The sequence below is a fragment of the Esox lucius genome, chromosome 23 (genome assembly GCF_011004845.1).
Source record: "Esox lucius isolate fEsoLuc1 chromosome 23, fEsoLuc1.pri, whole genome shotgun sequence".
Lineage (NCBI taxonomy): Eukaryota > Metazoa > Chordata > Actinopteri > Esociformes > Esocidae > Esox > Esox lucius.
In genome coordinates, this window is record NC_047591.1 from 3798448 (window position 1) to 3825837 (window position 27390).

General features: G+C 40.6%; 1 protein-coding gene across 2 annotated transcripts in view; it reads left to right on the forward strand.

Annotated features, from left to right (window-relative positions):
• slco1c1 (solute carrier organic anion transporter family, member 1C1) overlaps positions 1–27390 on the forward strand; it is a 51479-nt gene that overhangs the window by 13998 nt on the left and 10091 nt on the right. Inside the window, exons 3-12 of one of the 2 annotated variants that reach the window (XM_020042623.2) lie at positions 13343–13484; positions 16932–17064; positions 18797–18930; positions 19030–19179; positions 19492–19590; positions 20103–20351; positions 20522–20686; positions 22643–22838; positions 24816–24957; positions 25293–25477. In XM_020042623.2, coding sequence (XP_019898182.1) covers positions 13343–13484; positions 16932–17064; positions 18797–18930; positions 19030–19179; positions 19492–19590; positions 20103–20351; positions 20522–20686; positions 22643–22838; positions 24816–24957; positions 25293–25477 — 1595 coding nt within the window. The remainder of the gene's footprint in view (positions 1–13342; positions 13485–16931; positions 17065–18796; positions 18931–19029; positions 19180–19491; positions 19591–20102; positions 20352–20521; positions 20687–22642; positions 22839–24815; positions 24958–25292; positions 25478–27390) is intronic. The other variant, XM_010899640.3, reaches the window with a different exon arrangement.

The following is a 27390-nucleotide window of genomic DNA, read 5'->3' on the forward strand; positions in this document are numbered from 1 at the left end:
AGCTTTGTGACATGGTGCATTATCCTGCTGGAAGTAGCCATCAGAGGATGGGTACATGGTGGTCATAATGGGATGGACATGGTCAGAAACAATGCTCAGGTAGGCCGTGGCATTTAAACGATGCCCAATTGGCACTAAGGGGTCTAAAGTGTGCCAAGAAAACATCCCCCACACCATTACACCACAACCAGCAGCCTGCACAGTGGTAACAAGGCATGATGGATCCATGTTCTCATTCTGTTTATGCCAAATTCTGACTCTACCATCTGAATGTCTCAACATAAATCGAGACTCATCAGACCAGGCAACATTCTTCCAGTCTTCAACTGTCCAATTTTGGTGAGCTCGTGCAAAATTGTAGCCTCTTTTTCCTATTTGTAGTGGAGATGAGTGGTACCCGGTGGGGTCTTCTGCTGTTGTAGCCCATCCGCCTCAAGGTTGTGCGTGTTGTGGCTTCACAAATGCTTTGCTGCATACCTCGGTTGTAACGAGTGGTTATTTCAGTCAAAGTTGCTCTTCTATCAGCTTGAATCAGTTGGCCCATTCTCCTCTGACCTCTAGCATCAACAAGACATTTTCGCCCATAGGACTGCCGCATACTGGATGTTTTTCCCTTTTCACACCATTCTTTCTAAACCCTAGAAATGGTTGTGCGTGAAAATGCCAGTAACTGAGCAGATTGTGAAATACTCAGACCGGCCCGTCTGGCACCAACAACCATGCCATGCTCAAAATTGCTTAAATCACCTTTCTTTCCCATTCTGACATTCAGTTTGGAGTTCAGGAGATTGTCTTGATCAGGAACACACCCCTAAATGCATTGAAGCAACTGCCATGTGATTGGTTGATTAGATAATTGCATTAATGAGAACAGGTGTTCCTAATAATCCTTTAGGTGAGTGTAGATATGGCAAGTATGGCAATAATATACCTAACAATGTAAACTAGCAGCAATTTGGTAGAATTATTGAATATTATAGATACATAGGAGTGTAATAAGCTTATGAATGGTGGCATAGCACCTTACAACTACATACTAAGAATTAAGAAGAAAAATATAGCAAAACAATTCAGCAATAATATACATAACACTGTACGCTTGCAGCAGTTTAAAAAAAGTACTGTAAATTAGCAGCAATATTGGTAGTAGTATTAAAGTAAATAAAGTATGGAAATAAAGTTGTATTAAATAAAGTATGGCTATAATATACATATCAATGCAAACTAGCAGCAAAATATAGGATGGGGAGCATGAACAGTATATTATAAGTATTGAATGTTATAAATGTGTATTCGATTAGATTTGATTTCATTCAACTGTATTGTCATTGAACAGTACAACGAAATGCAGTAAGCATCTAACCAGAAATAGAGGGCAGAAAATGTATAAGTATTTACAAGTATTAAGAATATGTACATTACAAGTAGAATGTGTAGATGTGCAATGAAGGCAAATGCAGTACAAATGGCAAACTAAATGTGCAATTACGGGCAAATAGAGGAGGGTGGAAAGTTTACAAGTATTATGTATAGTGTATGTTACAAGAGGGATAACTGTTGTTCGGGTACAACTGGCAATTTCTAAAAGGCATACAAGATATGCAAATGAGGCAAATTAAGGAGTATTGTAATAAGGTAGCATGAGCAAACATGATGCAGAGATAGCAGCACTAAAGTCCTCGAGGTAGACGTGTGAGTGTAGTATGCTTAATGTGCTTATTTAAGCATCTTTGGGTCGTTGCAAAGCGCTATATAAATATAATGCATTATTTATTTATTATTATTATGAGTGGTACACGCCCATTAAATATACCTGAAAGGACAAAAGAGGATCTGGAATGTTTGTGTGTGATCAGTATGATCATGTATCAGTGTTTCTGGTTGGGGAGCCTTATGGCCTGAGGGAAAAAACTGTTTGTGTTTCTGGAAGTGTGTGTCATGATGCTCCAGTAACGTCTACCAGCAGTGTCAACAGACTATAGCCTGGGTGGCTGGGTTCTTTGATTATGTTCTGTGCTTTCCTCAGTCATCGTGTATGGTAGATGCCTTGCACGGTGGGGAGATGGCAGCTGCTGACACGCTCCGCAGACTATACCACCCTGTGGAGGGACTTGTGGTCTGCGTCGGAGCAGCAGCAGTAATGCTGCCTGAGAGGATGCTTTCAGTGGTGCACCTATAGAAGTTGGTAAGAGTTATTACAGATATGCCACATTTCAGATATGCCACAAGTGTTATGCCACAAGTCTCCTCAGGAAGTATAGTCATTTTTGGACAGTTTTCACTCCTGAGTTTGCTTGTCTGGACCAGGTGAGGTCATCCTTGATGAACACACCAAGAAACTTGAATTCGGATACTCTCTCCACTTCAGCTCCATCGATGTATATGGGGGCATGTCCTTATGTCAATCCTTGTTTTCTAGATTCCGTTTTGCTATCATGTGAAAAAAAATTATGTGAACAATTAGCTAATGTTAGCTATTTGGTATGACAAAAAAATTCTCACAGTCTCCAAGCCAAGGATGGGACCTTTGCAGCTACTAGAGCTAGTATTGGGCTGCTACCGTGGGCATAACTATAAACTGTAAAAATTGAACTTGATTAAGGTTTGTTGCTCTACCTTCATCTCAGCTAAGATGTTTAACATTCCTCATACAGTATATACAACTGGCTGCAGCCAGGTGCCCCCCCCCACTCCCCCCCGTTGAATCAGGAGTTTGATTTATGATTTGTGCAACTTTATTAAGATAGCTAATGTCAGCTCAGCTGACCAATGTAGCTGAGCCAACCAGTCACACGTCACATTCAATGAAAAGGAATAGGAATGCTGCTAACCTGTGTAAAGTTGAATGTGTTCCACCAAAAGTTGCTGAGTTAGTAACTAGCTGTAACAGATAGGCATTTTGTCTGTCTGCCCCGAAGACCTGTTGAGCTGTGGTGCTCTCATTGACAGCCTGGCCGCAAGAGGATTGCCAAGAATCCTTGGTCCCGTAGCAGTAACCTGCATACAGGGCAGATGTACATGGAGCCTGCCTGCCAACGGCTGTCCCCTTATACAGGTTAACACAAGAGTAGCTTCTTCATAGCCAATGGTTGGTATTTGTCACACTCGGGGGATCAGGGATGGTCATTCTTGTGGGTAACCTTGCTGCTATTCCACACGTAAGTGTTGGGGGAGCATCTCATGGGGCTGGCCCCTTTAATTTGACAGTGTAGAATCATATGAATAAATGTTTCATAGGTGGAATGTTTACATTGACTATTCTGCATAGGGCTCTTGTGGAAATGTGATCTGTGCTAGGTAGACACGCCCTTCAATATATATAACCGCTAGCAACCATCTTTACAGTGAGATCGACTCAACATGTAACATCAGACAATTCTGCTGCGCTGCTTTTAATAAAGCTTCTCTTTCTACCTTGATTTTCGACCGAGTACATTCTTACTAAGTTATTCTTACGAACTATATATTTCTTTGTGCAGCTTTGGTGGGCCTTGGGGTCAGTGGGTTTTCAAAACACACATCTCCTGAACATAGCTTGTTCAACCACCATGAAGATCTCCACACCGGAGGCCTTGTTGGTAGCACCCTCTTGTGCTGGATGAGGCTTGTGTGTCCAGGGTGACTTCAACCGGTTCCCCGGAAGTTGGGTGCAAGGCACAATCCCCTTTTCGGCTCCCCTGTTTGGGCTAACAAGAGGCCTTTGGCGGAATCTGTTCTGGTTTTTCCCCCTACCTGCTCTCCTCATTTTTCTTCCGTTGACAAGGTCCCAATCAGATGCAGCTGGGAAGGGCTGGGCTGTTCCTGCTGGCTGCCCCTAAAAAGTTCCAGAACGTCTTTTGGGGGCATTGTTATGATGCTGATGAAGCAGGCTGGGCACATTTTCACCACTCTATGCTAGGGCAAATCTTAATTCTAGGAAAATAATGAACTATTGATATATGAAAATGTCTACACTCTCTAATGAAAGCCCTTTTACTGTGTCTGCTCATATTCAAAATATTAATTACCAGTAGAAAATATTTCCATCCCAGCAAATATACATTGCCAGGTACTGGGGTCTCAAATCAATAATCAAATAAAATGAATAGTTTTCAATTTCCAATTCCTCTACTTCTAATTTGGGTCTTTTTGTTTTCACTTGAATCAATTTGGAAAGTATACAAATCGATTCCTTCCCTACTAATGAATGCCATGTTGCTACAGAGGATATAGTGACAGACGTTGCTATCCCACCACAGCGTAATAGGATTAAGTCATGTTGGACATTCCGGACCGCTTTCACCCTCTAAATACCATTTATAAAGACTACTCTAAACTCTTTTCTAAATACTTAATCTGTGATTTCAATAACCTGACCCTGGGGAATTGGCCTGGGTGTAGCTACTCAAATTTGTAGACACATTAAACTCAAAGAGCTGTCAACCTAAATAGGTTTTGGCTAGCTTCTCGTTATGGGGTCATGTTGAATAAAGTAGTGGGCCTTTAATATCCTAAAAACATCCTGCCCTCCTGACAATGGATTAGTGTGGACCTCAAAGATCAGAGGGTAGCAGCTTGTTGTTCTTTAGGATTAAAGCTACATTGGACAATAGTAAAAATGCCTCTTAAAATAAGTTTGTTACATCCAGTTGAAAAAGTGTTGAAAAATATCCGTTTTCTCAGGATTGTTAGTTTTCCCATTGGGGTGTGTCTCATGGATTCTATGGCGTTTGTTTGAACTGTAATCCTGTAAAAAAAAAACTTAATGTTCTAGTTAGCTCTGTTGTTGTCTCCACTGTTAGGCTGATTACTGTAATGGGTACTTTCTGGTACACATGATCTAATGCTATGGTGCCTAGTGGTGCTTCTTTTACTGAATTCCAAGGGAACAAATTGGCACTTCACAGAGTATTTGTTCCATTTTATGTTATGATTTCTTAGGAAATTGGCTTTTTGGCCATTTATGCTTTGTGTGATACATATTCTATTTCATATTCACCATTAGGTGAAGTTATGGGGTTAAAATGGTGAATGTTAACATGTTTTGCATACTCATGTGTTGCCATATCTATGACATTTAATCATTTGTAAAGAGTTACTCTTGTGCTGGGCACCTTATTAGATCAATAATAATGAATCATATCAGTGTAATGATTACAATGATTCCCTTTTCTGTGAAATTGACCAAGGAGGCTACAATGCAGAGTGCATTGTTTACTTGCTTGATGATCAATATATACCACATTCATCACTATGGACAGGGCATTTGCCAGCCCAGATAACCCAGATGAAGTAATCAAATGAATCAAAAGAGCTTGTCAGTTTCAATAATATACGTACTGTACCAATGCATATCCAATAAAAGACCAGCTTGCTTTGGTAGAACCACTACATTTGGAAACAAGGTGCTGAATGAGAATTCCCAACTAGCACTTTCTGTTTACACATCCTCTATTAATTTCAACGCATTTAAAGTTTGAAAAATACCTTGAGCTGGAAAGAACACTACTGAGCATACGTTCACATGTTGTGGACTATAATCGACCCTTTAGGCCACATGAGCCTAATATCCACCAATAGAGTTACCAGCAGAGAAAATCCTAAAGCCATAGCGGTAAATTTGGCTGCAGAGGCCTCTGGTCACGTGCATGGTTTGGCTGCTGGTCAGGTTGCTACTTCCAGCTGTAATGTGAGCTAACTGTGTTTTAGCTCAAAATAGATGCATCTGTCAAATGAATAGCTAATATAATGGTATTTAAGATTAATGCGTTTTCTCTGAGTGATTTGTTATGTATTTTTGGCCAAATTTGATCAGTAGTGCCTTTTCATTTAACAATCCTGGATTACAACTGGGACATTATTCTTTATGAGGGCCTAAACGAGTGAAGACAATAAATGTGAAATGTCTTTACTAAAAACATGTACCCCATGGTCTCGGGCGATTGGTCAGTTTGTCTGCCAATCTCAGCAGCCCTACTGAAAAGGCCCAGAGTTTTAATTAAACTGCCCATCAATTCTAACTGCAGTGAAAGTATGTGAGCCCTATAGGGATGGTCATTATTTTTACATTAACTCATAATCTTTATCTAAACCCTAATCTTAACCCTAATTTCTAATAGAGGCATTCTAAATAAAGGACACAAACAAAAAAAATATATTTTAATTTAACAACAGTGGTTCATTGAACAAAAACTCAATTCATGTGTGAAAGGATATGTGAACCCCTTCATTCAATAGCTTGTTGCACCTACTTTAGCAGTGATAATTTAAAGAACGCAGCTAATTGAATGAGGTGTCTGGCATGTACTGCCTGCTTCATGTCCTGCCACAGCATCTCAACTGAATGAAGGTCAGGAACTGGACTTGGACAATCCAAAACACAAATCTTATTTTCCCAGAGCCATTCTTTGATATATGTGCTTTGGGTTGTTGTGCTTTAGGGCAATGTGTTGTTGAAAAAAAAAAAATCTGCCCAGCTTTAGGTCCCTGACTAATGCTCTAACGTTATGTTCAAGAAGACCCTGGTATACCTCAGAATTCATGGTTCCCTTAATGATGTGCAGTCAACAGTAGGTCCAGAGGAGGAAAAGCAGCCCCAGATCTTGACATTCCCACCATCATGTTTGACTCTTCAGGTAAGGATCTTTTGGTGGTAGGCTTTGATATTTAGCCTTCTGACATTTGTTTGGTCTACAAGAACTCTAAATTTTGCTGATAGAATTTACATTCTATCGAATATCTAATCTCTTTTTTTAGCAATTTTCTCCCTACACTTCCCTACCAGTGTAAAAAAAATGTAAAGGATGATAATTATACTGTTTACACCTATTCACTATTAAATAATATAGTATTTTCTTGACTTTTTTATGCATTCACCCATAACATATTGTTTGTTATTGACTCCAATGTATTGATTTCCCAAAAAGTATAATGTTCACTAGTGACCTGGATCTCAAGTAATGCATTGGTTCCATCAGTCAGGACTAGATTGCTCAAGGAGAAGATTGAACAAGGATTTGTGACCTATTTTCAAGCTAAGGGAGAGTGAAAGAGAGAGAGAGATTACGGAACTGAAGCCAAGCTTGTAGAACAATATAACGGTTGTATTGTTTGTCTGTCATCTGCCCTAAGGGAAGTAGCAAGCTAATTGAATACTTGTGTGTCCCGGTCAGAAGAAAAGGAAGGCAGAAAACACTAAACTAATGAGAAAGGGGAGGCTGAATTAAAGCGGAAAGAAGGGGTCGGGTTCCACAAGTGCAGTTATTTAGTAAGGGGGAGACTTTTCACCCTTGCTTTCATTAACAGATTTTCATTTGGCCACCATGCAACAGGTAAATCGAGGCTTTACCGGGGACACTGCCTCCAAACATAATATCTTCTTGGTTCATCACCCCACCCTGCATTTGTACAGTGGGAATAACAAGTATTTGATAAGTAATTAATTTTTATTTTATTGCATGACACAAGTATTTGAAACATCAGAAAAGCAGAACTTAATATTTCGTATAGAAACCTTTGTTTGCAATTACAGAGATCATACGTTTCCTGTAGTTCTTGACCAGGTTTGCACACACTGCAGCAGGGATTTTGGCCCACTCCTCCATACAGACCTTCTCCAGAACCTTCAGGTTTCGGGGCTGTCGTTGGGCAATATGGACTTTCAGCTCCCTCCAAAGATTTTCTATTGGGTTTAGGTCCGGAGACTGGCTAGGCCACTCCAGGACCTTGAGATGCTTCTTACGGAGCCACTCCTTAGTTGCCCTGGCTGTGTGTTTCGGGTCGTTGTCATGCTGGAAGACCCAGCCATGACCCATCTTCAATGCTCTTACTGAGGGAAGGAGGTTGTTGGCCAAGATATCGCGATACATGGCCCCATCCATCCGTCCTGTCCCCTTTGCAGAAAAGCATCCCCAAAGAATGATGTTTCCACTTCCATGCTTCACGGTTGGGATGGTGTTCTTGGGGTTGTACTCATCCTTCTTCTTCCTCCAAACACGGCGAGTGGAGTTTAGACCAAAAAGCTAAATTTTTGTCTCATCAGACCACATGACCTTCTCCCATTCCTCTTCTGGATCATCCAAATGGTCATTGGCAAACTTCAGACGGGCCTGGACATGCGCTGGCTTGAGCAGGGGGACCTTGCGTTTGCTGCAGGATTTTAATCAATGACGGCGTAGTGTGATTCTAATGGTTTTCTGTGGTCCCAATCTCAAACAGTTCAAAAAGGTCACCAACAGGTGCAGTTAATACAGGTAATGAGTGGAGAACAGGAGGGCTTCTTAAAGAAAAACTAACAGGTCTGTAAGAGCCGGAATTCTTACTGGTTGGTAGGTGATCAAATACTTATGTCATGCAATAAAATGCTAATTAATAATTTAAAAATAATACTATGTGATCTTTTGGATTTTTGTTATATTCCGTCTCCAACAGTTGAAGTGTACCTATGATAAAAATTACAGACCTCTACATGCTTTTTAAGTAGGAAAACCTGCAAAATCGGCAGTGTATTAAATACTTGTTCTCCCCACTTTAACAACTTCTACCACCAAGTCCACCTCAATTGTCCTCAGCTGTGGAAAACCATTCAGGAATGAAATTCGTCTAGATACCCACAAGTGAACCTTTACTGATACATGCATTTGCAGAATTGTAGATGGCTAACTTTAAAGAGACCAACACACCAGTCTATTATACAAAGAGCTGAGAAAAGGATCTGGAAGGAGATTTGCAGAGATTAGTTTCCAGACAAATTCATCAATTAACACAATGCAGATGCCACATAGTTGCCTCCCGAGAGTTCTCACCCAAAATACTTTCCCACAAGGGTGACAATCGCAACATTTGTCTGGACCCTGAAGGTCCCTTTACTCCAGTACCATTATCTCCCTAAGGAATAACAGAATAATGACCACCATGCCTAAAGGAGCACAGCTGTCTTGGACCAGTACCCAGAGGACCAGTGCCGAAAGAACCTGCAAGATCCCCCCTGCCATGACTAGCACGCCCATAGAACCTAATTAAACAGTTCAATCATTACACTGGGGTACAATGTGCTGGGGACAATAAAAGGCCATTCCACTGTATAGTGAAATGTGCAAGTTTGTTACAAATCGGATGTTTCAAGTTTTGAGGGACTTTGCAATTGGCATGCTAACTGCAGGAATTTCCACCAGGGCTGTTTCCAGATAATTATATTAATTTCTCTACATAAGTCAACATTTTAAACAGAGTACCCTGTTAAGGGTTATACTATGGGCTAGAATCTGCTACAGTCATCGAACGCAATGGAATTTCATCAAAAGCAATTTGAATGCACAGTGATACCCTGGAGTCTATTCTCGTACCATTCATCTGCAGTCATTGACTTATTTTTCTGAATTACTGGCACAAAAAACATTGCATTCATGCAATATTGTGTTCTTAGTAGGATATAATCTAAAATATTTGAGCTGTATCAATGGAGGGCAGTACCTTTTTAAAAACATCCATCCATGACTTTGAACAGTGGTTCCAAAACTGTGAGTGTATAAACAGGGTAGGCATGGTAGTGGGATATGTTGGACCTAAATTATTATGTGATCTACAATAAAATAATTGTCCGGGTTATTGCACTTGTTTAAACATGTTAAAATCATAACATTGTGCCCCAAATCCGCTGCTCTTTGCATTATAATTAGAGCTCTTTGAATCATAATTGGTGGCTCCCAATTACTTAAAGGCATGTAACATGGGTAACTAAGCATATAGGAATTATATAAAAAATTATATTAACACTAGATATAATCATATATTCTCACTCGTGTTACAGTGCCATTGCCTGATCACTAGTCATCAGACCTCATGTTCACAAGTCACATCTGCTCAAATTGGACCGCACACTATTCCCAGAGTTATAGTTTTTATAAAAAATATCTATTTTATACATTTAAAAAGTACAACAGTTTCCAGGTATACCTATTTATTCGAAAGATTTAAAATCTCAAAGCACATACAAGAGGGTGAAGAAGAGGTCACCAACCTTGTTTAGGTCACTGAGTCAAAATCCAGGTTGAGATCTGCCACTTATCATGAAAAACAAACATGACATAACCTTAAACAAATGTAACATAACAAACTATTACAAAATGTTCTGTTACAGTCAGGTTTGTTCGGCAGGCTTAACAAATTAGCAGTTCACGTTTGCTATGCTTGACATGCCCTACCAACAGTGTAATAATTGTTTATTAGGTATACCTCGCCAGTAATAGATTGTTTGTTTTATTACCCATGATGCAGTGGGGTAGTGTAGAGGTAGTGGGGTGAAATATTCAAATACATAAATGCACTACTCAAAAAAAAATCGGGAACACTTAAATCACACATCAGGTCTCAATGTACGAAATATATTAAAGATCAAAATCTTTACTGTACATTGTGTAATTCGTTGAGAACAAAATGATGTAACAACAGTCAATGGAAACCAAATCACCAACCGATTGAGGGCTGGATTCAAACTCACACCGAAGATCTAAGTAAACTATTGAAATCACGAGCTGTTCCAACTTGCATGAATTTCGTCATGGCAGCTCATAATGTGACTCAGTAGTCCTTCTACGGCCCTCTCCAGCTCTCCTCATGTAACGGCCCATCTCTTGTTATCTCCTCCACTTACTGGGATACACACCAAACCTTCTTGCGATGGCACGTATGGATGGGCCATCCTGAAGGAGCTGGACTGCCTATGCAACCTGAATGGGCTGTAGGTACCGCCTCATGTTACCAGCAGTGACAAGGATACTAGCAAAACGCAAAACTAGAGAAGAATCATTCAGGAAGGATAAGGAGAGAGCAACCACCTGCAAAACCCTTTTTCTGGGTTGTCTTGCTGTTGCCTCTCCAGTGCTCCTGTTGTCACTTTCATTTGCACCAAAACAGGTGACATTGATTCATAATTGCTTACGCTTCCTAACTGGACAGATTGATATCCCTGAGGTTTAACTAACTTGGTGTTACACTGTGATGATTATGTGTTCCCTTAATTTTTTTGAGCAGTTTATACAAAGATATAAATCCTTTAGCTTTTTACTCGAAGGATGGGACCTGCATCTGCATCATCTGGCCAGGCTCAGTGGAGGGATAGAGCAAGAGAGGGAGAGTTAGAGTAAGAGAGGGAGTGGCAAAGAGGCTGCATTTCTTTGTCCCCTAGGTTGTTCCACCCCTGAGATTGACTGAAAATGGGACACTGATGCCGCAACTTGAGTCACATTTCATTACTTCTGCCTCATCCGACAATTCATGTTGTTACTTTTGCGACCAGAGGTCGTCAGCCATTCCTCAACAGACACAAGCCGTTGGTAATAACATTGCAAACCTTTTGACTCGCTAGTGCAGATGGAAAGATAGACACATGTTTTGCTTTATAAAGGTGTTGAAAAAAAAATTGCTGTGCTGAATACAGCCTCACTCGTAAAAATAAAAATCGACCGGTTGGTGGTCTAGGATGTTTACCCATGCTGCAGTTTTCCAGTGGCCATTTGAAATGTGAAAGGGCATTGGCAAATCCGTTTAAATATTTAATCGCTTGGCAAAGTGAAAGAAATCTCTGAAGATCTTTCCGAATTCATCCCAATATTAGTCTTATTAACATAACTTAGTAATAACTGAAATGTCTCATTATTGTAATATAAAAGGATTGTCTGTTTTGTTATAGGTTTTGGGTAATATTTTATTTTGTACAATGTTCATGTGAGCAATACTTGCTCTCATACGTAGTCAACCCCTTCTTTACTTTTCCAAATTGTATTGATACAGCAGTGTCTCCCAACCCTTTTCAGGTACTGTACCCCCAAAATGCTTTTGCACTGCTTTCAGTACCCCTGAAGTACCCCCTCATGTTAATTTCACTAGTAAGTCTATGGTGTCATGAGTGTTCATGAGTGTCTCCACAAGTACCCCTGTGGAGAGGCCAAGTAGTACCCCTGGTTGGGAACCACTGTGATACCGCATGAAATCAGAGTGGATTTAATTTGGAGTTTTTGTCCAAAATGTTGAAGTGAAGATTTTTTTCAACAGTGGCTTTCTTTAAGCCATTCTCCTGTAAAGTTGTTCAATCAATCAATCAATCAATCAATCAAATGTATTTATAAAGCCCTTTTTACAACAGCAGTTGTCACAAAGTGCTTTACAGAGACACCCAGCCTTAAACCCCAAGGAGCAAACAACAGTAGTGTTGGATTTAAAGTTGTTGCATGCTCTTTGGGGTTTTATGCTGGGTGTTTTGTAAAAGCACTTTGTGAAAACTGCTGATGTAAAAATGTTGAAATATTATTTTATCCTACCCCTGATTGATGCTTTTGTAGAAACGTATTCTGGATTTGCTCTGAATTTTCTTTTGTCTTCATGATGTCGTTTTTTTCAGGAATAGTAGTAACCTGCTGTGGGTCTTCAACCAAATTTTTTTAGCACTGGTTTTGAAATTCTACAATTACTGCAGTGATAAAGAGCAGATTGTAAGTTGTAGCTTACTGGTTTCCATATTGCTTTTGTTTCCATATTGTCAAACAATGTAGAAATTGCAGCACCCCTTCCCCCCATTTCAGGGTGCCAAAAGAATTTGGCTTCATGGCTTTTTCACACTCCAAATAAAAATAGTCTTCTGTCCATAGAGGAGGAATTGACAATGGTTTTTGACTGTCTGGGTTTTATTTTAGTTATTTATAATAATGCTAAACACAGTCAAAAGCCAAGTAGTTTGATTATAATTTCTAAGGTTTTATTTGTTTTTTGTCTTTCCCCCCATTTCAGGGTGCCAAATGTATTTGGCTTTTCAGCTTTTTCTTATTAGACAGGTGTGTTTGGAACAACACACTGTCACCCAGGTTACCAATTCCCTCCACTCAGCCTGACCCAATCCTTCATGAATCAATTCCCTTTATCCTGAGTCAGAACCAATCCTTCATTCATCCGTCTTTAGAACAGAGTCACTGGTCGCTCACATAAGGGTCCATCTTAAGTGACGTGAATGCCTAATCCTCTCTTTGTCCTGGTCTACCTCGGTACCCTGTAGTTCTAAACACACTCTGCCGTTCCTCTTATCCTACATCTACCTTTTCACTTCCTCTCACTGTCATCCTCTTCTCCCTGCTCTGATAATGGATGCCTGTTTGAATATTAAATAGGAAATGGGATAGCAAGAGCTAAAATAGGCTAATGAGCTCATGAACAGTAGACCTGGGCTTTGGAACAACAGAGAGCATGCTTTAACGTCTCCGATTCTCCATATTTCTATCTCTCTCTCTATGATGATAAGAGCTTGGTACATGTCCTGTCATATGAGTATTAATTAGTCAAAATAACCAACCTCCCCTTTTCTTCCCATGTCTAGATGTTCCTTGTGGCCTTGTCATTTGCCTACTTCGCCAAGGCCTTGTCCGGCAGCTACATGAAGAGCACAATAACCCAGCTGGAGAGACGCTTTGACATCCCCAGCTACCTAATAGGTGTCATCGACGGGAGCTTTGAGATGGGTAAATGTTTGCATCGCGGGTCCCCTTGTCTCTCCCGCTCCTCATCCTCTGGGCTATTTTTGGCTTCCGTTCCATCCTTATGAAAGAGAAGAGACCTGAATGAATGGGTCACTGGGGCTTTCTATTCGCAGAAGTCTTCATGTCTCTAGCTGATCTTATCAGCTCCTTGAATAGCGAGATTGTCATTTGGCCACGATGGCAGGTGTGCTGCAGACAAAAACTCGAGCTGTTATTAGAGTAAAAGGTCATATGGAGCTTCGACATCATTCTACTTCTGTCCACTCAAAACCCATATGGTCAGGTCCAGAATTATTGGCACCGTTGATAAAGATGAACAAAATAGACTGTATAAAATGTGATATAGACTCCAAGCAATTTTCATTCAAGTCTTTTAAAAAGTATTTGTTATTGGCAGCCCTAAAGATTATTATTAAAAAAAACTGTTATCTAGGATGTTTGATGTTGTAAAACCAAACAGTACTATACATTTTTCAGAGAGTAAGATATACAGCCTTTGGCCAAAACAAAATGTATTTAGGTCTTTGTGAAATGGGAACACCCAGTGATACCTTTCAAAAAACCATTGAGGAGCTTGAAAACCCTCTGAGGGAATAGGATTTTTTTTCTTCATCTGTGCTAGTTTTTAACGCTCAGCATAAATATTTATTTTCATTCATGGTGAGTAGAAGGATGATGTTTTTCCCCTTGCCTGCTTGGGATTTGATCTTGCCAGCTTATGATTTGATATTGCCAGTTCGGGATTTTACCTAGAAACCTTTCAGTTAGTTGTCAGAACTAACAACCACTAGCCTACCTGCCACCCACTGAAGATCCATCACTAAATCTCCTCTCTTTCTCTCAATCTCCCCTTTATGTCTCTCACTCTCTCCTTTTCTTTCTCTCTCTTTCTATTCTTCAAATTTGCTGTCATGTCCTCCCTGCCTGTAATGTGCAACACCAGTGCTCTCTTCTACCTTGGCTTTTGGAGTACCAGTATAATTCTTTGTCAAGCTTCTTACTGTGTAGAGAATTCAAACCTTGAGAGGCCTACTGTATGTTCTGCAATTCTTGCAATGGGGCCTCTACCTACATAACAGAGAACAACAGTAACTTCTAGAGGAATCTCAGGAGAGCAGGTGTACACACACCTCAGAGACCTTTCTAGGTTTTTCCATTCTCTCATAGCAGGATGCACTGCTATGTTTGACCACAAATGTTTGACCTGTTCAAACATTTTAGGAAATGTTAAGCAGTTAACAAAGCAGGGTTTCTCATCAACATACTGCATTCCAAAAGAATGAATGATAAATAACACATGTTAACGCTTCTGCTTCGCTATTTCAAACTTGCCATCAGCATTGTCAATGTAACATTCTACCCACTACCCCATAAATTTTGCTCAGGCCACCCAAAAGGCGAGAGCTGGCACTGTCATAAACCAACCGAAATGTAACTTTTCCCTTTTATTTCTATTCACAAAATAGATTGGAATGTGTTCATCAGTCATGGAAAATAAAGCTGTGGCAATACTTGAACTTCTGACACAGATGCTGATGTGTACCAAGGCCATAACAGGGTATTTCCTAGCACAGTGTGCAGTGAATTCTAGCAGGTTTCAAGAGTGGGGCTTCCTAGGAACAGCACTCTGGAAAATGTACCCACCCACTTCTCTGAATAATGAGAGTGGATGATAGTCATTAAGAAACAAACATCATTCATCCATCCCTTTATCCGAGACAAACAATCATTAAATGCCTGTCTTTGTGATACTTAATTAAATGTCTTTTTCACCCACTGCTCCACTCTACTATCAAGTTCTCATCTTCTCTCTCTGTCTCTCTCTCTCTCCAAGTCTCTCTATCTTTAACTCTTTATGCATGCAATAGCACAGACATTCAAGTAGCCGTAGGTCATTCAGTTTGAGGATTTCTTGGAAAGCATAGCAGTGTTAATCATCTTGGCCTACACATATTAATTAAGAGAAAAAAAGTGTCTTTTTTTAGTGAGAGGTAGACATTGTCCTGAAGCGGAAAGAGAAAATAAACTGATTATCGCAATGCCTACATCACCTATGTTCTGACAAGGTTTCCCAGCACATAGCATTGACAACAGTAGCAATTTTGGTTTATTGTACACAAAGAAATGTCTGTAGGAAGGTTGGTTATGATTCTAACCTAACAGCTTCATTCATAAACTTCAAATGTATAATGGACTTTACGATGTCCTGTTATTAGAATAATTTAAGGATTCCAGAATGAATAATACCATGGCTCAAGCAGCATTGGGACGTTTTATTGCTTAAAAACTGAGCAGCCTGTCCGGTTTATTACCCAACACTAAAAACCAAGCAGAATGGATGAGATCATGAGGCCAGAGGCAAGAATACATGTATTAACAAGAGGTTATTTTGTTTATTAAAGCTGGGAATAATCCACAAACAAAAAGGGCAAAATCAATAGAACATGGTAAAAATGTCCATGGTCAATAAAATGCAAACAAATATTGGCAAGTAGCTAGTGGCTATTTCCAGACTATCCTATTGCACAAAAACAAGGGGGCGAGGTATGCTTTTCATAGTGCTAGCAAAAATAATGCACTGCTCAATAAAATAGGAGTTTGTCTGCATTTTAATGGCAAGGTGTGCAACACATCGACTTCCGTCTCTGCTCCAAAGAGGCAAAATCAAGTGTTTGTTCAGTATAAATGGAGGGGGATGCAAAGCATCCAATGGACTCAGATGTGTTAATTAGGAGCACCTTGGGCACCCACCCCCTGGAGAGGTTGCTGTTGTGCTGTCTTCCTATGGCTGGCCACTGAACTCACGCAGAACATATTACTTCACTATTTCACTAAAACCACTGCAAACATTGGTCCTCAGATTTAATAAAAGAATATAAGGAAATCCTAGAGAAACTTTAGTGGGAAATAGGAAACGGACAGTTGGATTATTTTGAAACTCAATTTGCTAATACACTTAAAGCAGTTTGTGGATAATTCAAGGAGATTAAAATGTTGGAGTTGGTGTCAATTCAATATCAATTTTACAACAAATATTTTTTTTTTATATTGATTTACTCCAGAAACTTAAAAATAGATGTAAATTGCCACATTTTCTGAATGAATTTCTGAAATTTCATAGTTGCTGAAGGTAAACAAAAAATTCAGTATGATTTAATATTTCTTTTGTTGGCATGATATGGGCTTACCCCAAAAATAAGATTGTGTGACCAAATACTGAGAATTAAACTTATGCAAATATACTTCTGAATGGCCAGCCCAATAGCAAGCATCTCTTTTTATGGTCTGGCTACATTACAAGTTTGCATTGTCCTTTGGTCACAAATAAAATATTTGATCAGTCACAGCAACATTAGTTAACTGAATATTTTCACATGGAACATTTCTTTAACTTGTGAATTGAATTGTGTCTATCTGTCCCCTTAAAAGGTAACCTGTTGGTTATAGCGTTCGTGAGTTACTTCGGTGCAAGGCTGCATCGGCCCAAGATCATAGCCATTGGTTGTGTGCTGATGGCAGTGGGAACATTCATCATCGCTCTGCCACATTTCCTCATTGGACGGTGAGGTTTTACTGACTTCTATTTTAAAATAGGATTCATTTGAAATGGCTTTCCGGCTTACTGTTTTCAATGCACTTGCAGTGCAGTAAGCCAAGGCCTTCGTGGGTATGTGTGGAAGTGCATATTTCTGTCTGAAGTGTGTAATCTAGCCTAAATCAAGTTTCCAGTTATCCTCTGTTTAAAAGTTACTGGTATTGCCAAAATATCAGTCTATTTCTGTGTATTTGAATGCATTCTTGTAAAGTACATTGATCACTGTGACACATGCACAATAAGCTATTTGTACTTACAGTACACCTTTGTTATGTTGTAGTTTGCAAGATGTAGCATTCCTTACAGGAAATATTTGTAAAGTGTTCACAACATGAAAATACATCTGGAAACAAGATCACATGTGGAGTGTTCCAGTAAATACCTGCTTTCCAATTTCTGGATGTGAAATCATGTCATTTTCAACATGTGAAATCATGTCATCAGCCACATGCGAAATCAAGTCACGTTTTTTGTATGGGCTGGTTGGCTTGTCTTGGTAATGGAAGTTTGATCAGTGAGAATGTTTAATACGTAAGGGAGATAGCAGCAGATCTTAAAGAATATGCTGCATTTTAATCAGTCTCTGTAACAAATGCCAAAACAGTTACAGATAATGCATTTTTACAGCTAGGGGATATATTATGGGATGTTTTCCCCCAAAATGCATTGCAGTTGCCAATAACTTGTTTTACAGGGGAAGCCAGGAAACCTTCCCTGATGAACTATTGAGTATATCATCATGTACTTGAATGCATAAAAGGTTGTTGTCTGAATGTTTTATGAAAAGCAGTGGTTCTCAATTGGTTTACACATCAAAGTTTATCAGGTATGTTTCAGTCGTGGCTCAATATTTTTTGCATTGAAATGCAACCCGGAAAAAGTATGTACTGCAATATTGTCAGTATAAATATATCAGGGAATTGGATTAACACCTTTTTAATTGACAATGAAAAGGTGGGATACTCACTTGAAATCACAAAATCTACCAAATAGTGCTGATACTGGCCAGTTTACTCGGGCACTCCCCTCTGTTCACGAATATAAATCACTCATACCGGACCATGGCTCACAATAAAGCAAGCAGACAGCTATTCATTTTCCTTTCAGTTGAATGTTTGATTGGTAAGAAACCTATTGACCTAGGTAGATATGCTGGACGTCTCAAGCTCAGCAGTGTAGGGTGTACAGAGATTGGCTTGAATAACAAAAATCATCCAGTGAGCAATGGTCCTGTGGGCAAAGAAACTGCTTGTTGATGTTGGATTGCAGATGGAAATGTCAAGAATTGCAGTTCACAAACAACCATTTCAATATGATTTGACCCGTTTTACCAAGTAGAGTGACTGATGACGGGCGTGCCCAATAAACTATTCACTGAGTTCAGCTCTATGTTGAAAGCACTGTGATTGACCAAAATAAATTATCTTCATGAAATCAAATATTTCCAAATACATGTTAGTTAACATTTTCTACCTCTTTTATTAAGACTGTAGTATTTTGTCAGTTTAAAATGAAAATTCTACTCTGGGATTCACTCAGACACTTACAACCTGTTCAAAACCTTGTTGCTCAACCCACCAGTTGAGAACCAGTGATCTGAAGCACTCCTGTTCTGCACTGCCCCAGACTTCTCTAACTGTATGACGTGGTGCTTTCTCCCCCCGTTCGCTAAACAGTCGCATTGGTGTTTTGTACGCAGCTATAAGTTCGAAACGTCAATCCGATCGTCAGTGAATTCAACCAATAACCTCTCTCCATGTCCAGCACGTCTGCTGTCACCCGTCGCACTAGCTTCTGGTGACGTTCTTCCTGAAGTGCAGAGCGCCGGTGTAGGTGTGTCATAAACATACACACATTGATATCAATGCATTATCATGGACACATACATACACATGTAACACATCTCTCCCTCCTCTTTCCCTTAATACCCAGCAGGCTGTGAGGGTGAGTCCAATCTATCCATGTGGATCTATGTTTTCCTGGGGAACGTTTTACGAGGGATCGGGGAGACTCCAGTGCAGCCACTTGGAATCTCTTACATAGACGATTTCGCCCGGGAGGAAAATGCTGCCTTTTATATCGGTAATACAGCAACTGTAAACACATCAACATGCTTAAGACACTCACAGTGCATTTTTTGAAATACGATCCCTAATACATTTAGTCGCTTTGACATAAACTGCCATTCACTCTGTTACACTAGCTCTCTGTGATTACATGAATAGGGAATCGATAAACAGAGGCAAGTCGTTGACCTTTGGAAAATAACAGAACAACCGTCTCCTTGTCCACTGCCTTATGGAGTTTCCTCTGGCTAGTTTAATAAAACAATTGTTGTTTGCTTGTGTGTGGGTGTGTGTTTGTGTCTCTGTGTGTGCACCTATCACATTTCAGGTTGCGTTCAGACAATAGCGGTCATTGGTCCTGTGTTTGGCTATTTACTGGGATCCCTGTGTGCCAAGATCTATGTGGACATTGGATTTGTCAGCATGGGTGAGTAACCAGTATCTAGCATTGATGATATCTCTGTCTGAATCGTCGGTGTATTACTGGCATTCACAGTGTTGGACTACTTGTGAGTTGTCTAGACTAGACATACACCAGACATTCACCTCTGCTCTGTCAAACAAACCCCTGAGTATAGTTCAACCTTGTTCCTAGAGTGCAATCAGAATTGAGTTTCATGTGCCGCTAGATTCTAGGTTGACTTTTTAAGAAAAATCTCGCAACTCAAAATTAGTTAGTACATCCTCCTCAATGAAGTAGCAATCAAGTCAGTGCTAGTAGGAAGACAACATATATGATACACATTATAGCAAGCATAAGTTCTCAAGCCTTAGTGGGAGAGGCTGCATAAAATGTAACGCAGCTGTCATGTGTTAATTTTCCTGTCACCAGAAGGTGTCATTGCTACCATTGAAAGGTTACTAATGCACAGGTTGTTATTTCTTCATGTTTGGGCCCAAATAGTCATGGCTCTCTCTGTGCTTATCCTCTCTGTGTAGAAAGTATTACCATCACCCCAGGTGATGCCCGCTGGGTGGGGGCTTGGTGGTTGGGTTACCTGATAGCTGGAGTGATCACCTTGCTCTCCGCCATCCCCTTCTGGTTCCTGCCCCGTTCCCTGCCCATCCCTGCAGAACAAAGCCTGGCACAGTGCTCCCCAGAGCAGGCTAGCTTCATTAAAGATTCGCCTCATCTGGAGCACAAGTACCAGGCCGATGAGCCAGCCAGCTTCCTGGAGATGGCTAAAGGTAGTCGGTTTAACAGGAATATATACATTTTGAGACTATAATTTGAATGTAGAAAAACGCAATTTTCGTTCTGTTCTGATAAAATTGAGGTTGCTCATTTAAAGGAAATCGCCATGTCAACTGATGTTGTTATGTTTGCTGTTTTGTTGATTATTATTTTTTTTTACTAGATTTCATACCAACTTTGAAAACCCTCCTTGGAAACCCAGTGTACTTCATCTACCTTTGTGTGACCATCATTCAGCTGAACTCCCTTATTGGCATGGTAACTTACAAGCCCAAGTACATAGAACAGCACTATGGACAGTCGGCATCAAAAGCCAATTTCTTAATGGGTACGTAACGTTGCCCAATCATATTATATTCCTTGATGCATCTCCTACATGATCTAGTTTAACTTAGTTCAACTTCAAAGGGTTTTGCTTTATGCATATATGAACACATGCATGTGATAGTTTATGAAATTAAAGATGAAATGTGCCATTTTATTTAGCTATTCTGAAACCTATGTTGTGTATGTAGATCAAAATAGGCCTTATGCACCACTGATTTGACTTGACCTTTGCACGCTGTGTCTGAAAAGGAATGCTATATCAATCATGCTCTGCTCTAATCTGCATGAATGGGGTTGTGGAGAAGCTATATAGATCTTTATCTACAGAGTGCAAAAGTAACTAAATGGTATTTCATAAAAGCAGATGCCTGGTTTAGTACTTCGGCTTTCTCACAAGAAAGATCAACTGATTGGACAACTTAGAAAGCCACACACTACTCTATTCTAAGGTCTCACAATTCAAAGTGCCCGTCAGAGCAAAAACAGCAAAAAAATTAAATAAAAAAAAAAACATTTACTTAAATTCTGAAAATATTCAAATCTGTGACCTCTGCCAGAGATATTTCTACAAAGTACAGAATATTGGGTCTGACAGCTTATAAACATGACAAAAAAAAACTATATAATCAATAATAAATAAAGTTTACAACAAAGGCACTGTATTGTCGCCACTGAGCAGGGGAGCATTTGTGTGTTCCATCCCCTCAAAATAAAGTCAGGATTCAGCAGGATCTTTCTGCCAATCAATGTATTCCCATTTTTAAATAAAATTGGGTTTCGTGGACCAATGAACACTACCTGAGTATGGAATCACTCTGCTAAGCTTGCAGGAAGACACATTCCAAAGAAGACAAGGGCATAAAATAATCTGGATCAGTCCAAATGCCTCCATTGTGTAGGAAGCTAGCAAGCTACCCAGCTAATATTTCCTCCTAGAGACAGGAGGCCTGAAATGTATGAGGGATGTGAGGTGACGACAGCTCAGGTCCATCTTTGCTTCTGTTATCTAATGATCTAGGTGATGGCACCCCCAAGTGGCATGCCAGGCTCTTTGTGGTAGATAGGGAGAAATACATGATTCATTGATTGATGCTTGATTAAGGCAGATGTATCCCTGAGGGGGCTTGAGCACCATTGAAAGTAGTTGTACAGGGGAAGTGTGGCCAACTTTTCAATAATGTTTAGCTCCTTTTGCTAGAGTATTTTCGCCCAAGACTGTTGATTCAGGTTCGGATATGCTATCAAGGGGAACACCCTGCTTTTAGTATAAATGGTGGCATTGATGAGTTTGGGCTATGAAAAGCATGTTCCTGAATGTATTTTTTACTATTCAGTTGGTAAACGTGTCCTCTACGAGGGGTCTCTACACGTAAAAGTGGTAGGAATTTCACTCATGTTTTCTGAGACAAAGGGATAGTTCCCTATCCAAACTCATGAACAGAACCGCAAGAATGTATGAAAACATTGTGCACATAAGGAATTTGACCCAACTTGCAGTAGAGCACCGTCCGAGCAGCATTTCATCTTGGCATTATGACAGCCATGTCACGGGTTATATCGAGGGGTGTGCTCACTCCAAATTTGGATATGACTGTGTTTTGTTTGTAGAAAGGTTTGATGATTGTAGATACTTTTTGTAGTATATTAAGGTGCAAGTATAAAATTTGCTGGTGTTAAAGGCAAGATAGTGACCCCTGAGTTTTATTACTACAGTTGGTTAAGTATATTTTTATTCCCTAAACAGTTTTATTGCCTTTATGTCATGGCTCCTAGTTCATAGTGCGCTGTGAGAGGAATAATTATTAAGTAGTCTGCATTCATTGTCCATTAGGGGATTGCAGATTGATTATGCCACCTGGATAATATGACTTCCAGGTTGTCTAATCAGCCCTCATTGGCTGGGATATTTCCATCGTATTTGTACATTTATGGAGTGATTGTTTTGTGTTTGTTCCAGGTACGATTAATATCCCCGCTGTAGCTTTGGGAATTTTCTTCGGTGGTCTGCTGATGAAGAGGCTGAAGCTGGATATCATGGGAGCAGCCAAGTTTGCAATAGGAACCTCTTTGATAGGCTACTTCTTATCTCTTTTCTTCTTTGCCATGAGCTGCGAGAATGCCAAAGTGGCTGGGATCACGATTCCCTACAACAGGTGAGACTAAGACTGTGGCAGTGTTTACACTGCACTCTCTCAGGCTGAATTTGTCATGCAAATTACTTTGGATCCCACAGTAATTACCATTAAATAGCAGGAATGCCAGATCCACTGCAAATTATCACTGCAAATTCTCCAAGGAGAGTCATTGTTTTCCTGTTTCCCTGCCAATTAATTATGCTGTCTGTGATTTTTGGTCACTGTTTGTAAAAGTGGCGCTGTCAAGCCAAAACGGATCCAGAGAAATTGTGTTTTATGTCATGCATGCGCTAATTCGTGCCCATGTCATCAAAACCCTTGGCTTTCAAACAAGAGCTTAGCTGTGAGTTAAGAAACATAATGAACTATGTAAGGTTTGGCCAATATGAACCAACCATGTATGATCAATGTCCAGTTGGCAACGTCAGTTGTAACGCGGTCTGAAAAAACATGTCCTCTGAGCATCATGATCCAGCCTACTTTTATATGACATTCAGTTCCTAAACAAGGTTTATGCTCTTAAGAGCATAGCCTGCATGCGTGGGATACCAGTAGCTGCTTTTTTCTGCACTTGCCTCTAAAAGTCAGCCAACAAACATGCAAAATTGCTTAATCATTTTGTAGCTGAGAATTGTTTTTTGAGCAATATTTTCAAATACTTGCAATCACTTACTGTAGTTTGGCACTGTCACTGAGAATTATACAAGTTAATGTTTAAATAATTGGTTGTTATGAATTATAAAATGGTTATTTTAAGTCCTTTTAAACTAATCATCAGCACAGGACACTCATGTGATGTCAGAGTTAGTAGAGAAACTGAATGCCCCTTCATAACTAGATTGACGAGTTTAACCTCCCTACAAACGTAATTTAGTTTATTTGATACCCATTTTCTTCAGAAAAGCGGGGGAAACATCTCTGCAAATGCTAGATGATGCCATAGACCATGCATGAAAGGTTAAAAAGACTGCAGAGAATATAATTCTGGATTAAGAAGAAATTGAAAATACAGTAGAATATAATGTAATTCCGGGAACTGCGATAAGCCATCCATCTATGATATAATAGGCTAACAAGATAAGATAAAATCAATAATGAAATGATGCTACAAAAATATTAAAGAATGTGATTCCGATCCGCTGAGATGATTCTGGTCCAGTATGTGTACATAAAAACAATAGATCAAGAAATGTAAAAAAGGAAAGTAGAAATTAATTAATTTGAATGAGGACAATTAGGTTATAAGGTTACAAATGTGTTTCATTATTATAAATGCAAATTACATGCACTAAATTACTCATAAGGCCCTAAATGGCAAACTTTTAGCATTATTTAATGTGATAAAAGATTGAGATGAAAAGGTTGTTTTGTGATGTTATTGATGATGAATCCGATCCAGAAAATGTCTTGCCTCTCTAAGCAAATATTTCCAAATCTGGCCACCATCAAAGTATTTACCATTAACTAAATCTATTGATTATTTCTGGTACATCTTAAGAAACATATTTGTGAAAAACTGAATTGCACATTTTATCATAGTTATTTCTGTATCCAGTTATTGATACCAATTTTAGAATAAACATACCCATACACACACCAGTATACATAGTTAATGCACTGTATATTTTATATTCCGTGCACCACAAACAGGTCTTGGTGTTTTTATGCTAATATTTGCCCTTAGAGACAGGAGGCCTCAAATAGTGGAAGGATGTGGGCATGAAGAGATCTGGTCCTGAATAACTCATCTGAAAAGTCTCCCATAAAATGAACTGTAGACCCCCGTGACTCTGTTTTGGGTGCTTGCTGATCAAGTCAATTTCCAAACCATCAGTGAATCTTAAATGGATATTTAATCTGTTTAAAGTTGATCTTATAATGCTTTTGATGAAACTTTTTAAATGAGCAGGCAGAGGTCCTGCAGTTCTGTATTTGTTAGTAATACCAGCATGTCTGTCTGTTTCTCTCCCTCCCTCAATCCTTCTGCCCCCCCAGGGTGAACGGTGTATCAGGCTGTAATTCACAATGTGTTTGTTCAGAAAGTGACTGGGACCCTGTCTGTGGGGAGAATGGCATCACATACGTCTCTCCCTGTCTGGCTGGATGCCAGGCCTCCACCGGATCAGGGAAGAACACGGTGAGATCTGGACGGGGAAAAAAAGCCAAATGGTGCCCACGATTAGTGCTCAGGTTTTGACCAGTCCCACAGCACTCCAGTTAAAAGCAGGGCAGTCCATCATGGATTCAATTTGAGATGCAGACTGACTGTTACACGTATGATACATTATTTCTGAATTATTAGCTTGTGAGTGACTGGGCGGCCATCAGCTTCCATTTTATTTTTCAGAATGGTTTCAGCTGCAAAGTTAATTTCGTAAACTGCAATTGACTTCCATGCAGTTGGGTTTAATGGATAGTATGGAAGCAGAAAGTAAATTGTTTATATGTGTGTGTGTGTGTGTGTCTTTGCAGGTGTTCTTTAACTGTAGCTGTGTCGCCACTGCTGGGTTAAGCAGTGGTAACCTGACAGCCAGCGCAGGCCACTGTACACAGAGACAGGACTGTGACCGGGTCTTCTCTTACTTCCTGGCTCTCTCCGTCATCACTTCCTTCATCATCTCCCTGGGTGGCACACCAGGCTACATGGTGCTAATCAGGTCTGTTTATTTTTATTTATTTAGTTTTTACTGCCGTCACATCTATGAAGCGGGTTATGAGTTGTTGTAAGTCATATTGTTGTATGAGAGTTCATTGGTTTGTTTACCCGTGTGATGTATCTTGTGACTTCTCCTATTGGTGTGTCTTATGCAGGGGCTGGGCTTAGCTGTCACTCCCATGGGTACAAGCCGATTGTTCAAAAACACAGATTGGTCCACAACTAATGCAGATGTTAATCACTTCACAGTCAACATGAGTAACCTATTCTTTGAACTGAATAGTATATACCAAATCAACAGCAACAAAATTCATAAAATCATTTTATTCTTTTTGCGAGAAGACAAACATTCTTGTCGGCTCCTCTGATTGGCTGCCATGGTTGCAGCGCACCCATCGCACCCACCTCTGGCCTTCTACATGCCACATTAAAGGCTCTTTCCTGCTGATGTGTGCGTGTCTGGTAATGGTACTGTCTGGTATGGGTACTTTCTCTTATACTCTTTACATTTTGGCAGGGGAAATACTGGCCTGTCATCCAAACAAAAATCCATATTTGACCCCTTATTATAAACATAACATGCTCACACACACACACAGACACACACACATTTTAGGAGTCTATTGTTTTGGGACACCAAGCTATTTTTACTCAAAATCCTGTTGTTCCTCCATCCATCCATCTTCTTCCGCTTATCCGGGGCCGGGTCGCGGGGGCAGCAGTCTAAGCAGTGACGCCCAGATTTCCCTCTCCCTAGACACTTCCTCTAGCTCTTCCGGGGGGACAGCGAGGCGTTCCCAGGCCTGCCGGGAGACATAGTCCCTCCAGCGTGTCCTAGGTCTTCCCAGGGGTCTCCTCACGGTTGGACGGGACCGGAACACCTTCCCAGGAAGGCGTTCAGGAGGCATCCGGAACAGATGCCCAAGCCACCTCAGCTGACCCCTCTCGATGTGGAGGAGCAGCGGCTCTACTCTGAGCTCCTCCTGGGTGACCAAGCTTCTCACCCTATCTCTAAGGGATCGCCCAGCCACCCTGCGGAGAAAGCTCATTTCGGCTGCCTGTATCCGGGATCTTGTCCTTTCGGTCATGACCCAAAGCTCATGACCATAGGTGACAGTAGGAACGTAGATTGACCGGTAAATCTTTCTTCACCACGACAGACCAATACATCGACCTCATTACTGCAGAAGCTGCACCGATCGGCCTGTCAATCTCCCGTTCCTTCCTTCCCTCACTCGTGAACAAGACCCCTAGATACTTAAACTCCTCCACTTGAGGCAAAAACTCTCCACCAACCTGAAGTGGGCAAGCCACCCTTTTCCGTCTGAGGACCATGGCCTTGGATTTGGAGGTACTGATTTTCATCCCCACCGCTTCACACTCGGTTGCAAACCGTCCCAGTGCATGCTGAAGGTCCTGGTTTGAAGGGGCCAACACGACAACATCATCCGCAAAGAGCAGAGACGGAATCGTGTGGTCCCCAAACCTGACACCTTCCGGCCACTGGTGGCCCCACGTCACTCCTTTGGGCTGAGCCCGGCCGGACCCCGTGGGGAAAGGCCCGGCCACCAGGCACTCGCATACGAGCCCCAACCCAGGGCCTGGCTCCAGGGTGGGGCCCCGGCTGCGCCATACCGGGCAATGTCACAGTCCTCGAAATGTTTTCCATCATAAAGGGTTTTTGAACCGCTCTTAGTCTGACCCGTTGCCTAGGACCTGTTTGTCTTGGGAGACCCTACCAGGGACATATAGCCCCAGACAACATAGCTCCTAGGGTCACTCGGGTACTCAAACCCCTCCACCATGTTAAGGTTGCAGTTCATGAGGAGCTGTTGTTCCTCTAAAACCTTTTTTTAAAGGTTTCGTTTTAAAGCAGAGAACATTTGGTTGTCTCATTTTGCTGAGTCATTACTT